Source organism: Peromyscus californicus, unplaced genomic scaffold, assembly GCF_007827085.1.
Source record: "Peromyscus californicus insignis strain IS unplaced genomic scaffold, ASM782708v3 Scaffold_3__1_contigs__length_106647218, whole genome shotgun sequence".
Taxonomy (NCBI): Eukaryota; Metazoa; Chordata; class Mammalia; order Rodentia; family Cricetidae; genus Peromyscus; species Peromyscus californicus.
Window position 1 is genome coordinate 27,324,011 of NW_026294551.1, and position 15,584 is coordinate 27,339,594.

At 56.3% G+C, this 15,584-nt stretch overlaps 2 protein-coding genes across 2 annotated transcripts; both read left to right on the forward strand.

Annotated features, from left to right (window-relative positions):
* Positions 1–8,037: 8,037 nt before the first annotated feature.
* On the forward strand, positions 8,038–9,489 carry LOC128122699 (spidroin-2-like). Its single transcript, XM_052758364.1, has 2 exons — positions 8,038–8,353; positions 8,438–9,489. Exon 2 carries the CDS (start codon positions 8,680–8,682, stop codon positions 9,487–9,489), a length of 810 nt encoding a protein of 269 aa, XP_052614324.1. The 5' UTR covers positions 8,038–8,353; positions 8,438–8,679.
* Nxph3 (neurexophilin 3) lies at positions 9,403–13,644 on the forward strand. The gene is made up of 2 exons (XM_052758366.1): positions 9,403–9,579; positions 11,964–13,644. The coding sequence occupies exons 1-2, from the start codon at positions 9,526–9,528 to the stop codon at positions 12,666–12,668; spliced, it is 759 nt and encodes a 252-aa protein (XP_052614326.1). The 5' UTR covers positions 9,403–9,525; the 3' UTR covers positions 12,669–13,644.
* The last annotated feature ends 1,940 nt before the right edge of the window (positions 13,645–15,584 follow it).

A 15,584-nucleotide genomic window follows, 5' to 3' on the forward strand; every position in this document is an offset into this window, starting at 1 on the left:
GTGTGTGTGTGTGTGTGTGTGTGTGTGTGTGTGTGTGTACACACGTATGTACCGCCCTCCCATAATGCCAGGAACCTAGCACTTCACTGTTGCCCCCAAACAATTTATTTATTTTGTGGAGTTTTGTTTTGCTTTATTTTTTTAAGTTGTTGAGAAAGGGCCTCATTAAGTCCAGGCTAGCGTCAAATGCCCAGTCTTCTTGCCTCAGCCTTCCAAGTACTGGGAGTCTATCTCTCACCTAAATTATGCCCAGCCTCAAAGAAATATTCTTTAACGTACATAAAGACAAAACACCCATACACATTAAATAATTAATAAATGTCAATGAGTGAATAAAGGGATACTTTGTGCCGTAAGTGGAAAAATCAATACCCCGTGCCATAAATAAAATAAATGTAAAACCTTAAGATATCTATTTTGTAGTGGAGAGATGGCTCAGAGGTTAGAGCAGCTGAACAACTCTTGCAGAGGACCAGAGTTCAGTTCCCAGCACCCATGAGGCAGATCAATCTATAACTCCAGCTACAGGGGACCTGATGCCTCTGTCTCCTCAGACACCTGCACTCACATGCACATTCCCACATGCAGACACACACACTTGCCTACGCCAGTTTAAAGATGATAAAAATAAGGTCTCAAGGCTGAAGAGTGCTAGCTTTGGTTCTGGGATCCTGGTCTCATCCTTCCATGCCTCAGTGTTCTCATATGTAAAATGTGGCAGGAGTGGATGGGACCTTCCTCTTTGGGTTGGACAGACAGACGAGAACTTGCAGATAGTGTTTACTAGCTTGATTTGGTAAGTTCCAGACAGCAGGAAGACAACTACATGGGCCTACCCCTCTGATCACACTTCCAGACTCTGACTCCCTCTTGCTTGGGTTGGAATAGGCTGATGGGAGGGTAAACCAGACAGCACCCCCACCCCCACCCTGGGAGTGGCAGTGGAGTCCTGCAGCCTGCCCTGCTGTGTACTGGATCCAGGAGCAGGGAGGAGCAGGGACAACGTTGGTGTGGAGATTCTCATGAGAGTGAATATGGGGGTCTTCAGGAGGCAGAACACAGGGGCCACTGATCATCAATCATGACATGCATGATTTTGCGTCTTTATCTGGGAAAGTCGGTACTCACCAGAGAGGGGCTAGCTTACAGGAGTGTGTAGACTCTGGCCTTCCACCAGCTGCAGGGTCCTGGCAGACAGGTGCTGACTTTTCATGAAATGAGTGCTGGTAGCCACACTCTCATGGTGACCCAGGGCTGGTCAGAGGCAGAAGAGCCGGGTCCAGGTGTCCTTCCTGCTGCCTCTCCCTTGAGCCTCTACTCATCCCTCGAGCCTCATGGCTGCAGCTGACACTTCAGGAAGAAGCCCGGACTGGGGTCTTTTTCAGGCTGTGGACATTCCTAAGCTTATCCACCTTTGTCCCATTCCTATCATTGGAAACTTTAGGGGCTGTGTGCTAGGTTTTGTTTGTTTGTTTGTTTGTTGTTGTTTTTGTCAACTTAACACAGACATCTGAGAAGGGGAGAGCTCAGCTAAGAAAACACTCCCATCAGAGTGGCCTGTAAACAAGTCTGTGGAGCATTTTCTTGATTGATAATTTATGTAAGAGGGCCCTGGCTCACTATAGGGGGACTCACCTGTGGACCCGTGGTTGCGAGGGTATAAGAAAGCTGGCTGAACATGAATCTGGGGAGCAAACCAGTAAGCATCATTCCTCCATGGTCTCTGCTTGAATTCCTGCCCTGACTTCTCCCAGTGACGGACTGTGCCCTGGAAGGGTAGATGAAATAGACTCTTTCCCCAAGTTGTTTTTGATCATGGTGTGTATCACAGCAACAGACAACAAACCAGAGCAGGCTGGAATTACCAGAAAGGGGACAAGGGTGACCCCAAATAATTTATAGGGACAAACACTGGAAATCCTTCCCTTTGAGGACCTAAGGTCTCTGGCTATTACTCACAGCTCTGCTCCTTCCCGGGGCCCTAAACTCCCTCTGCCGGGTCCTTGATGGGATTTGGAATCTGATGGTTCTAAATGTCATCTGCCCAATAGAAGCCCCAGTCAAGGCTACTCTGGGAAGCCCTTGTGACCCCAGGATCCCACAGGAAGTGTGTACTGCTTCCCTTGACCACCATCCAAGGGTGCCCAGCAGGACCCCACCCAGAAGGGTCTCTCGGCTGGCTGGCGAAAGCGCGCAGGTAACGGCGCAGTTATTCTTCCTTTGGTCGCCAGGCGTCGCTACAGGCCTGAAAATGGAAGGCGCAGCCAGGCGTGTCCTCTCTCCCGGGGAGTGGCCCCTGGAATTGTTGAAGCTCCTGGCAGGTGACCAGGCCTGGCAGATGACAAGAATTGATCTGCGGAAGGAGCTGCCACTTGGGGGTTCTGGCAACATTGTTCAACAGGGGTTCAAAGACCCTCGAGTCCCTAATTCGGGCTGGTGTGCCTGCAACCCATGAGGCAAATCCGATGGCCCCGGGGACTGGAGAGCTTGCAGAGGTTGGGAGCCCCGCGTCCTCTTCCTGCAAAGGAAGTAAAATTCCTCGCCGCAGGTGACCCACTTCACGATGATGAGCCCGAGGCTGTGTGCGCCCCGAGATGTACGACCTGCATCCGTCCATCCACCGTCTTCCCTACAGCTAGCCATCGACAGCGCTGTCCCCCCTTATGAGCTCTAGCACCTCAGTGACACTTGGAATTCTGTGCTCAGATAACATATCAGAATATTATAATAGCTAGCACTCATTGAGCACTTGCTGTCTGCCCGACATTAGCACCATGAAGAGCACAGAAGTGAAAAATAACCTGCCCAAGATGGGGAACGAGTCCAGGCTAGGGACCAGGGGATCCGTCTTCGGAGCTCAGGTGCACCGCATCCCCATTCAAACCGTTTTGGGGGGCATGTAGGGGACGGGAGTTCGTGTAACCTAAGCTGACCTCGAACTAGATATACATCTGAGTATGATCTTGAACTTTCGATCCTCCTGCCTTCCCCTCCTAAGTGATGGCCCTTCATTTTTCAGTCTGTGAGGGGCACTAGGCGGCCACTGCGCCGCAGCCAGGGGACCGTGCCTTTCCCAGACTGCCCACCAGGTGGCGCGCCGACGCCACGCGCATCCTCGCACCACACCCGCGCTCAGTCTCACCATCGCCCCCTGGAATGCTCTCGCTAACCACCGTGACTTGGGTCCAGCCGACAGGTGGCTGAGGGGGTTGCCACTGACCGGGCGCCAGGTGTTGGCTCCGTGCCAGATGCCCATTTTCTCCTCTTCACTCTTCACCTCCCAAGATGCTGAAATGGAAAGAGCTCCAACACTCTCCTTTTGTTCAGTTTACAAAGCACCTTCACCAGCTACATCCAGACAAAGACCCTGAGAGAGGGGGGCTGAAGCTCTCCATACCCTCAAGAAGCTGAGATCTAGGGAGAGGAGAGGCCGACCAAGATGGCGAGGGGTGGGGCCTCAGAGCCAGACACCTAACCAGAGTGAATAGACTATGCTTTCCCCGGGAAAAGGTCCCTTTGGATGGTGAAGGCTTGTGGAAGCACTCGAGGTAACCCCCCACCCCCTTGGAGCCTAAGGCATGCACAGTTTGAGACTTCAGCGGTCTCCCTCAAGGCATTCCATGTCACCGGTCCTCTGAGGGCACCTCCCCGCCTTTTCTCATTACTTCCTACAGAACAGCCTCTGTGGTCCCAATGTGCACCCGCCCTGGAGCTCTGCCCTTAGTCAGCAATTCCAGCTCTCACTCCGACGAGTCTCCAGGCTCGCACACGTGCTGGTCTGCTCTCTGCATCCTGACCTCCACCCTCATCCATTTTCACAGTGCCTGGGTCCCAAACACCCAGGGGCACTTCCCACACCTCTGCTCCCTAGGCCACAGAGCTGGGGTCAGTTCTGACCCTTTAACTTCTGTCATTGAAATGAACTCCTCCATCCTTCCCCTTAGACACTTTCAGAGCCGCCATCTCCTGTGCCCACTACCCTTTCCTCACAGCCTTATGCCTCTGACCTAATTCAGGCTACCATGACCTCCTTGGCTCCCGGACTCACCCCAGCTCTCAGCTCCACCCCTCACAAAGACCAGGATGCTCTTTGGGGTGCTGCCTCCAGAGTGCAAAGCCAACATGAGGACTCCTGAGGCACCCACTGAGACCCCAGAGCTCTGCACTCTCACACCCCTGCCACGACCTGCTCCTGTGCCCCCCCCCCCTTACCTTGGGTCCCTCTTCCTGTCTTCCATGCATCTGCCTCCTCTAGTTCCTGCTTCTGAAGGTTTCCTAGGCTCGGGTGATTAATTCACCATCCCTTTGCCTAGAAGACCTACCCCACCCCTCTGACAGCCCCGGGCCCTCTCATCCTTTGGACCACAGGTAACTTAGGACCTTCTCCCTTCCTGTCTCTTGGAACTTATCTCCCTCATGCTCTGCACCAGCATCTCAGAGCCCAGGCCTGCCCCTCTTCTGTCTTCCACGTCTCCCTCCTGGCTCACATTCTCCATGCAAATGAGAACTACCGTCTCCTGTCCAGAGCCATACTGCACACCAACCAGGACCTGACATAAAAGTAGACACTTGATAACTATTCATGGAACAAATGACTCTTTCATCCGGGCCCCCTCAGAACCCCACTCCTGGGCTGTCTTTCATCTGTGGCTTTTCCTCGATCTGCTTCATCTGCCTAGAAGGTTCTTTCCCTCTCCTCCCGATCCACACAGCACTTCCCACTCATCTCTCTGGGATCCATGCTCGGCCCCCCTATTTAAGTTTGGGTTTTTTTTCCCCTGGGCCTCCCTAATGCCCAATACATAACTCTCCATCCCAACTCTTTAAAATTGCAAATTGACATCTAAACGGGAGAGATTATTAACAAGTATGAGCTAGCCTCTCCTCTCCCTGAGACCACACCAGACAGTGAGTTTAAGGGCAGCCTCTCTGTCTGCCTTTCCAACAGTCAGGAATTCTATCTCTCACTCATCGGCTGAGCACGAATCAGGGGCCCACCGGGCTGTTCTGCTGGGCTGTACTGGGGAGGCAAGGAGGGAACAGCATGCACAGGACTCTTCCAGAAGCAGGCAAGAGCACAAGGAGGTGATGAGCAAATGCTGGACCAGGAGCATTTGGGTGCAGAGGGGCCTGCGGACTGCAGGCCTTGGACACTCAGTCTCTCTCCCTTCATTGAGTACCTACTGTGTGCAAGGGATGCTATGGCAAGGACTTGGGGCATACAGAGACGTGGCCCTGAATGACAGATCCACCTTGGGAACCACCACTGCCATGGTGCTTGGTGCAGAGAGCACTGTGTCTGTGGCTTGTCTTCCCACTCTTTGCCGATGGGTTTTCGGTGGCCTCTGGGGTCACTTTTCTCCTTCCCTTACATTCCCAGCATTCCTTTGTTCTTTTGTGCTGTGGGTCATCCCCTCCTTCCCGACATTCCCCATAACAGAGTTTTCCCTTTCTTTCTCTCCTTTTAGACAAGGTTTTACTACATAGCCCAGGCTGGCCTCAAACTCATAGAGATCTGCCTGCCTCCCCCTCCCAAGTGCTGGGATCAAAGGCGTGCGCCATAACACCCCGTCTTCCTTCCTACCTGAGATATGCTCTTGGGCAGCCTGGGCTGTATTTGAAGTCACTGTGGAGGGGCTGGAGAGATGGTCCAGTGGTTAAGAGCAAAGGCTGAGTTAGGTGGAGTGGCATCTGCCTTTATCTCCAGCACTGGAGAGACCAAGGCAGGAGGATCTCTGAGGGAAGAGGCTAACCTCATCTACATAGCCAGTTCCAGGTCAGTCACAGCTACACTGTGAGACCTTGTCTCAAAAAACAAAACAAAACAAAACCAGCAAAAAGAAGAGCACTGACTGCTCTTCCGGATTCCCATCACCCGCACAGCAGCTTACAACCATCTGTAACTCCTGTTCCAGGGGATCTAATGCCCTCTTCTGGCCTCTACAGGTACCACATGAGCAGGTAGTACACAGATATATATGCAGGCAAACATTAACAACAAAACAAAATTAAAAAAAAAAAAATCCTTCAAAATGACTATGTGACTGAGGGTAGCCTTGAACATCTGATCCTTCTGCCTCCACCTCCCAAGTGCTGGAATTCAGGTGTGTGTTACCATGCCTTGATTATGGGGTGCTAGAGATGGAACCTAGGGCTTTATGTATGCTAGGTAAGCACTCTACCAACAGAGTTCCATCCATAGTTTTAGAGGGCTAAAGGTCACTTTACTCTGTGTCCTCTGGTTGAGGTTTAGGGCTTGTAAAAATATACAGTACTGGGTTCCTATTTCCCCAGTGAGGGAACCTGGGGCCTGCATAATGGAGGCTGTGACTCTGCCCCTCTGCTTGGCACACTCAGGGGAGAGAGTTCCTGCTCCTTCAGCTTCCAGAATGAGCCTCATGGCCCACTTTACTCCTGATTGTCTACTCCGCCCATGAGCACCTGGGAATTTTCTTCCTTTGCCAACTTTTTAAATGTCAGGCTGCCCAGGGCTCCTCCTCCTCCTCCTCTTGTGCCTACAACTTCTCCAGCACCCTCCACACCCCAGGACAGACTTTTCTGGTGCCCTTGGATGACCAACAGCAGCATAGAGCTATGTCATAGTCAAAGCTGAATTCCTCCACAGCATCCTGCTCCATACACCAGGGTGCCACCCCTTCAACACCCCCCCACCCCACCCCCACCCCGTCCATCTTGCAGCCTGTCACACAAAGCAGGATGCTGCCTGGCACCCTCGCCCCTCCCTGCATCTGGCAACAGCCAAAGCCGGGCTGGTTTGCCAGCTGCTGATGTCTTCAGGCCCCCAACCCCGATCTTCTAATTGCTTCCCCTCCCCCGTCTCTTTCTAGTGAATTCTCCGAAAGAAAGATGTTCAAAATGCAAGCTGTACTGTAACAGTCCCTTAAAACCCTTCCAAGGTTCCCCATAAACGTGGGTTCAGACCCCTTCAGCCGACACATAAGCCCCCAATGGTTGGTCCCTGCCTCTGGTCTTCCCCTGGAAGAGGCACTCCCAGAACAGCCAGCTACTTCATTCCTAGCTTCCCTCACCCCCTGCCAGGATTACCCCTTGCCAGACCTACTCCTCCTGACCTCCTGGACATGAGCGCCCTTGGAACGTCAGTCCTGACCTTCCTGTCCCTCCTCTACCTTTCCTGGTGCATCCTCAAGGCTTTATGTCATTGCACTCACCGCAGTGAGTTATAATGATCGATTTTCACACACAGGGCGAGGAGATCCTGGAGGGCAGGGATGGTGTCCCATTCATCTCCGTAGCCCAGGCTCTGGCCTGGTACCGGGTACTGGGTACTGAGGACAGGCTCCACCGGTGGCTGATGGACCAAGGCAGAGAAGAAACTTAAAGGAACTGGGAGCCAGGAGTGTCCAAGAGGGGAGTGAGGGCAAGCCTGGCAGGAAGAACAGCCCGAGCAAATGTGTGGGCAGTGCAGAAGCGAACCCTTCCATTTACTGCACTCCCACGGTGCCTGCCAGCCATGGTGCGGGTACTGGGTTTACACATTGCGTCTTCTCTAAATGACAGATCTGAGCACTGACATCAGAGCATGGATGTAACCTACCCAAGGTCACACAGCCTGGAGGGGTCTGGCCTGAAAACAGTACTCCTGCTCCTGGGCCACACTGCTCTCCTGGGGCAGGACTTGGAATGCGCAAGGAGTGGGCCCGGCTACACCTCTGCCTAGCTGAGAGCGGGAACTAGCTGCCCACGCTCAGACCAACAGCTTCTTCCTCCCAGCTGGACCAGAGGCTCCAAGGCCACACAAAAATGTACCTGCTTCTTCTTCTCCGCCTGGCTTTGGGAATCTTGGAGTGTGTACACACACACACACACACACACACACACACACACACACACACACACACACACACACACACACACACACCCCGGAAAGGCCTGGGGCCTCCAGGAGATGGGGCTCATCCAGGCTACCTCCTTCCGCAGTCTCTCCCTCTTTGCACTTGGCCCAGGCTGATATTAAGATTCATCTGCATTCCTCGCACAACCCTGGCAGATGGTGGGGGAGGAGGCTGGGTGTGAGCTGGGGGCTGCAGCCAGGGACCACACTGGATCTCAGAGGGGCCACAGGAGAGAGTGAGGAGAGCTTTCCACAGGCTCAGCCTAGGCTGGGCTGCTCCAAATGCCTCCGACCTTTTGTTTTTCCTCGAGACTGAAGGAGTTCTAGAGAGCTAGAGAGGAGGTCTAGCCATTAAGAGTGGTAGAGATGGAAGGTGGTCCTGCGCCTTTGGGAATCTCTTGTCTAGGTCAGTCCTTCTTGCCCTGGAGATCTGAAGAGACCAGAGCAAGCCGGGACCCCACTGGGACCCTCCTCAGCCTGGTGAGCATCTATGTCGTAGGGAATGGGTAAGGAAGGACAGCCTCTGAGAGGCCTTGCTCATTCGTTCACTTCTCTATTTCTCAGGATGCAAACCCTTACCCCAACCTTAGAATCTAGCCTGGCCCCTAGTGGTCTCTTCAGGCCAGCGCCTCAACCAAATGTTTCGTAGTGATTGCTCTGAGGTCCTGAGATCATCTAGGAAGAAAAGGAACGGCTAAGAAAAGGGGTGCGAGCTAGACACTTAGAAGAACTTCCCTCAGCACCCTCATCAAGTCTTGCAGGAACCAGCAGCTGTGATCCGCTGTTGATATCCTTGGGCCCTTAAAATGGGTTTGGGCAGAACTGTCTGTCCAAATTCCAAGACTCCTAGGGGTGAGGGTAGGCAGGGCGACAAATCCCCGATGCCTGCTACAGAAAATAAGGCGCGCTGCCAGAAGGGCGGAAAAGCTGGTGTCCCCATCCGCGGTCTTCCAGCCTCTCGCCTCCTCTCCCAGAGCTCCGCCGCCCGCCTCCTGTCCCCTACGCTGGAAAGTCAGCGTCCCAGGTCCCCAGGCTGCGGGCCGGCAGGGGAGGAGTTAACTCCGGAGGTACCGACTGGGCTCACGGTACCTGCCGCCGCCGCCGCCGCCGCCAGTGGGAGGGACGAGGAAGCGGGAGCCGCCTGGGCGCCAGGAGCGCTCCAGTCTGGCGGGGCGCAGCGCGGGGAGCGGGCGGCCGCGGCTCGGCTTGGCCCGGGGCGTCCGCCAGGGGGCGCGCCGCGACGGGGCGGGAGGGGCCGTCTGGTCTGGGGAATTAGCACCGGGGACGGGCGCGCGCGCAGGTCCCCAGCACATCTGGGCGAGAGCCGAGCCTCTGGAAGCGAGCGGGGCGCCGAGCGCCTGTCTGGAGCGGCAGAGCCACCGCGCAGCCCGGAGCCCCTTCGAGACGCTCCGGGCTCACATCTGGGACCGGGAGAAGGGACCGCGCGGCGCGCAGCTGGACGCGGGGAGGGGGCGGCGGCTACACAGCTGGACCGAAGGGGGCGGGGTCGGTCCCAGCGACGGGCTGAGGGGGAGGGCCGCGAGCCACCGGGGACCCGAGCATGGGACAGCGCGCCTGAAGGAGCAGCCCCGGGAAGAGGGGGCCTGGGACCCTGAAGGGAAAAGAGAGACCGGTGAGAGCGGAGGAGAAAGATGCAACTGACCCGCTGCTGCTTCGTGTTCCTAGTGCAGGGCAGCCTCTATCTGGTGAGTGGTCCGCGGGGAGCGGCGCAGGGCGGGGGCCAGAGGATGGGGAGAGCGCGGGAAGCTGCGGAGCCCTGAAACTTTCTCCCTACCCCCCCCCCCCCAACCCTGACATCCCGGGATGCGGGCGAACGCTGGAGGCTAGGGGAGAGGGCGGGTCCGAGGCCGGAGGCCGGACGGGAAGGGTTAATAGGGGCGGGGAGGAGGGTGCTCGGCTGGCCCACCCACTCCGTGGCTGATGGCGCGAGGTGCGAGTGACACTAGGGAAAAGGCCCCTCGGAGCTGAGTCGCCAAGGATTACCCGACCTCTGGTAGCATCCCAGGACGCACGGAACGGGGGTGGGGCAGGTAACCTGCCCGGTCAGGGGACGCGGGATTCTCCTCTGACCTCTGGGGCCCAGAGAACCCCAAACTGTGGGCCCTGGCGCGCCAAGCCCGGGCGGACTGGGGGCGGCCCCCGCGTCCCTGCCTCCCGCCGTCCCTCCCGCTCCCTCCCTCCTCGCCTGTTGTTTTCCTCGCCTCTCCCGGCTGCGCGCAGCCCGAGCCCCATAGGACCTGGGCAGGCGGCTCCCGCCCCAGGCGCTCACAGCCGCTGAGCTGAGCGCCCAGAGCCCGCTCCCCCGCGGCCCAGGATGCCCTGGAGCCCCACCCCGGACCCTGGCCCAGAGCTTAACTCCCCCGCGACCCATGCCAGCCGCCCCACATCTGCCCTCGACCCCAATCCTGTCCTGGAGAAGCCTGAGCGCCACTGGAACTGCCCCCTCCCTCAAAACAATTCCCATTGACAGCAACCCTCCCACCCCGAGTCCACTGTTGGGGAGGAAGCCTTTCCTGCTTGACCCTTACCTGTGGCCCTGTTCACTAATGAGCTATTGACTATCTCAACCATTCAGTTAAACCCTAGAGCCAAGTATGAACAAGTGGGCAGCCTTGAACCCAGCCCAAGGAGCCTCCCTTCCTGCCTTTCCTGACCCTGGGGGCACTGGGAACCTGGAAAGCAGGGCCAGCCTTAACTGTGGGACAGATAATGGCTTGGTCATCAGCCATAAACACAACCAAGGCCAGAGCAAGAGGCATAAAGACTAAAACCTTCTGGAACCTCCCATCCCAGCTCCCCAGGAATCCCCGCGGCCCCACCCACATCATCATTAATCCAGATGTTGTAGCTGAGCTGGTGTCTCCTCGCTGGTGACAGAGACACACTGGTAAAAACTCGGTTTCAGAAACTGAGCAAACACATCCAGGCCACAGTCTAGGGAGCCAGGTAACCAACCTCCCAGTTCCCCTGCTGAGCTCTGCTGGCTCTTTCCACCCTCCTCCAGAAAGCCTCCCCAAGGTGTGGCCTGTCACCATAGCTGAGCCTGTCGAGGCGAGGCAAGCTCTGGCGGAGTCTGACAGGACACTCCAGGTGGAAACGGGGCTCTAGGAAAAGTCTTTTGCAAAGGTGCATCTGGTCTGTGCCTTGTGATGGGGACACTGGCACTTGTGACCCGGGTCTTGTGGTGATGTAACCTGCGTGTCCTGATGTCCTCACCTGTGAAATGGGACTCACAAGAACTGGTCCCTCATCATGCAAGTGCCATCTCGGCCTGTCATCACCGGTGTTCCCCAGAGAAGGGTTTTGCTTCCACGAGTTTGGCCATCCTGGGTGTGGCATTCACACCTGGGTGTCCTCGTCTTAGCAAAACCTGCACCAAACTGGTACCTGCCCAGGACTGTCACTGAGTTCTGGATTCTTCTTTTATGGTCTGTAGGCTGTCTTTGTCTCTAACACCAGTAGTTAGGCTAGGCTAGGGATGGTGTCTCAGCCAGAAGACTAAAATGTCTTAAACGGCATGAGATGTGTGTGTGTGCTGACACGCGGGAGCTCCTAAGATAGGGAGGGGGCTCCCCAAATAACTTGCAACTCCCAACTCCGGGTGAAGGACGCCTGGAGGACAGAAATGATGCCTCCTTGGCATTATGACGCCCAACCATCAAGGATGGGTATTCTACCTCCCCTTCAGACTGGGGGCTTCTGCAAGATCAGAAGCTGAGCCCTTGCCACCTGACTGGGGCTTATCTAGACAGGAGAACTGTGTGTCTCTGATACCCTAGTCCATGAACGGGAAAGACGTCCTGACCTTCCAGATCTGGAATAGCAGCCAGGGACAGGGTGGTAAAGAAAGGACATGGAGGTGAGTGATATATCGGAACGTGAGAGTGGATCATAGAGAGCCAGGGTATACACCTGACCCCAGCACAAGGGAACAAGCAGATGTCCCCCTTAGCCCGGGCCAGACAGGGACAGAGACCACGCAGACGGTGATAGGGTGGTGGGTCACATCTCAAATCCTCTGGGTCCTCTGGAGACAAAGCTCTAATTCTCTTTTCAAATCCCTCTATAGGTCATCTGTGGCCAAGAGGATGGCCCCCCTGGCTCAGAGGACCCTGAGCATGATGACCATGAGGGCCAGCCTCGGCCTAGGGTACCTCGGAAGCGAGGTCACATCTCACCTAAGTCCCGCCCCTTGGCCAACTCTACCCTTTTAGGGCTGCTGGCCCCACCTGGGGAGGCTTGGGGTGTCCTTGGGCAGTCCCCCAACCGCCCCAAGCAAAGTCCCCTACCCTCGACCAAAGTGAAAAAAATATTTGGATGGGGTGATTTCTACTCCAACATCAAGACAGTGGCCCTGAACCTGCTGGTCACAGGGAAGATCGTGGACCACGGCAACGGAACCTTCAGCGTCCACTTCCGTCACAACGCCACAGGCCAGGGTAACATCTCCATCAGCCTTGTACCCCCCAGCAAAGCTGTAGAGTTCCACCAGGAACAGCAAATCTTCATCGAAGCCAAGGCCTCCAAAATCTTCAACTGCCGGATGGAGTGGGAGAAGGTTGAGCGAGGCCGCCGGACCTCGCTCTGTACCCACGACCCAGCCAAGATCTGTTCCCGAGACCACGCTCAGAGCTCGGCCACCTGGAGCTGCTCCCAACCCTTCAAAGTCGTCTGTGTCTACATTGCTTTCTACAGCACAGACTACAGACTGGTGCAGAAGGTGTGCCCAGATTACAACTACCACAGCGACACCCCCTACTACCCATCTGGGTGACCTGGATGGGCCGCAGAGGCCTGTGCAGGAGGCCGGCTGTCTGGACACTGGGCAGGGAAAGGGATGGGTCTCAGGAAGGGAGGGGGTGGAGAGGACGAGAGACCAGGTGGGCCAGGGCCAGGCCTCAGGTGTTGGAGAACGGTCCCCAGCGCTGGCCCCAGCCCGAGGTCAGAATGTACTTGTCGTGGAGGAGGAATGGGTTCTGGGCAGCCTTACAGAGCTTTCTCTCTGGTCCAAAGCTGATGCTGGGCCCTGAGGCCCCTGGGCAGGCAGGCCAGGTGGCCCCAGATCAAGCCACGGAGAAGACCTTAACCCTTGGCTCTCTCCTTGCCATTCAGAAAGAGGACAGCAGTCGACAAAGGGGTGTCCGACTGTGTAGGCCAGACAGACAACTGAGGATGGATGGCTCAGTGGCTTGCCCCATGGGAGCTGGCGGTGTGCAGCCCCGAGACCCTTTCCTGCCCTGAGCGATGACCTCATCCCCACCCTCAGGTCTTTGCTGTCACGACTACCTTTCACCAGCCAGGCCACCCCTTTCCGAAACCCCGTCTCCCCCCAGCCCTCTGCACCTGCTCTTACCCTCTTGCTGATGGCACACCACTGACCCCGTCCTTCAGCCGAGACAGGGCTACTAGGTCCTCTTAGCCTGAAGGGCAGAAGCAGAAGCCGGCCCGTGGGCTGTGTGCCCATCCTTTGCCCTAACCCTGCTGAGATTGCTCCCTCGACAGCTCGCTCTTCATGTCAGCCGGGGGCATTCCGAAACAGGGATGGGGACTCCTTCTCTGGGCCATGGGGCTATCTGCAGAGTGGGGTGCAGGAGGCTGGACTGTGTGGCCACGCTGGAACTGTGCCCTAGTGTTGTCTGTGGGGTGGGGTGGGGGGGGGAGGGATGGGAAGTCTTGTGAAATGCCCTGTCACTTCTGTGTGCAGAGTCTTGTCCTTGGAGCAGGGAATAAAGTTTTCCGGGGGCACCGTATTCCGAGTTATCCAGGGGAGAGGGACCTGGGCCCCTGTCTAGCTAGCATTTTCCAAATGGGGACCAAAGCTGCAGACCTCTTGGAGCTGGGGCTCCCTGCGGTTTGGGGGCTGGCTTCTCTGACACTCTTTGCAGGCCGACAGATCTAGTGCCAGAGGCCCAAGCCAACACTCTGGGGGCTGGGCATAGCACCGGAAGGGGTCGCTTGGGGATAAGAACCAGCAAGGGCGATAAGGGCCAAATCTTCTTCCCCCAGTCCTCACTGGGTTGCGGTCTCTGGCCCTGCAGGGCGCAGTGGTAGATGCCCAGTGATGTCCGAGCTCTGCCATTGTATTTCTCTACGGCCCGGTCAAGTTCACTGTCCTCACCGGCCTCTTTCGGTTTCTCCCTCTCTATCCTGCAGCCCTTGCACCCCTGAGAATCACTTCAGGGTCCTCGCTAACTCAGCAAGGGTGGGTAGGGCCTGTACCTGGGCCCCCGGCCTGGGTAGATGCTGACATTGGGCATTGAAAAGTGCCCAATAACCTCTAAGCAAGCTTGGCTCCAGGTCCAGAAGATGAAGAGATTCCTCTCTGCACTCTCCAGCTGTGACTCCCATCTGCCTCTTGGGGGAAAAGGAACAGACTGAGGTGGCATGGGGACAAACAGCGTGAGAGTAGCCACTTCTTCCTCCTGCCCGAGAGGGCATCAGAATGGATGGATGCCCAGGCAAGGCTCCTTGAATCTGGGGGTTCAGTGAAGGGAAGGCTGGAGCCCCTACCATGATGTCCCCTCTGGAGGTCACTCTAGGTCTATGCTCTTTGGAGGTCAGCACTCAGGTCTAAAGGTCCCTTTGGGGAGTGTAGCCATAATGTGGCGCATCCTGGAGTGAGGGCCAATGGCCTGACTTCTTCCAGTCTTTGCCCTCTGCCCACTAGCTCTGAGCCCAGATGGTCCGCGCATACACACTGCAGCACACACTCACCTGGTTGCAGCCCCTCTGTTTGTGAAATGACCTAGAAAGCAAGATGGCTGTGGGCAGGGGGAGGGGGGACACACTCCCTTTCCAGCTATGCCCTGAATCATCCTGAAGCCATTTCTTCTGAGCAGACTCAAGACACACATGCCCCTACACAGCTTTCTCCCTCCTCACCCTCTGTACCAGTGACTACAGTCAGGGGTTGGGGCTTGCTCTCTCCCAATCCTCCACCCCCACCAAGAGAAACCTTGGCTGCTAGAATCTGGAGGGTTCTCCCACCTGTGCCTCTCGCTGTCCCGGGGCACCTGTGGGGCGTAGCAGATGAAGAAGAAAGTGTGAGGCGCCCCCATTCCCACCTCTGTGTGAACACTGAACTCTAGAGCAGAGTACAGGGGCACTCTGACCCGCCCCTCCTCCTCCTCCTCCCCTGTGGAGGGCCAGCTGCTGCGGACAGCTGGAGGGCCCGGCCTTTCTGGCACGCGGTGCCGCCTGCACAGGGGGTGGGTTCATTTTAATAACTTCATTTCGTCCTCATGCACACTCTGCCTCCTCTTCCCTGCCTATCTGCCTTCCCCGGCAACCAGGCTGAGCTCAGTTCAGATCTGGCTAACAAATGTCTTCCCAAATCCTGATTCCTTGGAGGGGTCTTCTGGTCTTTCTCAGTCTTTTCAGCTAGCTCATGAGCCTCCTTGATCCTCACAAGGGTAGCAAGTCCACCCGACTTCCCTGGCTAAGAGGATACCCACTTCTGCCCTTCTGAGCAACAGCTGTGGCATCTCCTGGAGAGATGGACCTCGGGTCCCATAAAGCACCCTGACCTCTGGCCTTGGGGAGCACCCACAGGAGACTGATTCTTCTTGAAGGAGCCCTTCAAGAGAAGAAGGTCAGGGTCCTGCCTCACGTCAACCCTTTGACCTCCCCACAGCACCTTGAAGTCAGTCTCTATAACCTTCTCAAGCTAGCTGGGGACACTACTTCTGGT

Excerpts from the sequence above, each read along its gene's own strand:
- LOC128122699 (XM_052758364.1), top strand. The coding sequence starts at position 8,680 with ATGGGTTTGGGCAGAACTGTCTGTCCAAATTCCAAGACTCCTAGGGGT.
- Nxph3 (XM_052758366.1), top strand. The coding sequence starts at position 9,526 with ATGCAACTGACCCGCTGCTGCTTCGTGTTCCTAGTGCAGGGCAGCCTC. Across the intron at positions 9,580-11,963 it reads TGCAGGGCAGCCTCTATCTG|GTCATCTGTGGCCAAGAGGA; the intron begins GTGAGTGGTCCG and ends ATCCCTCTATAG.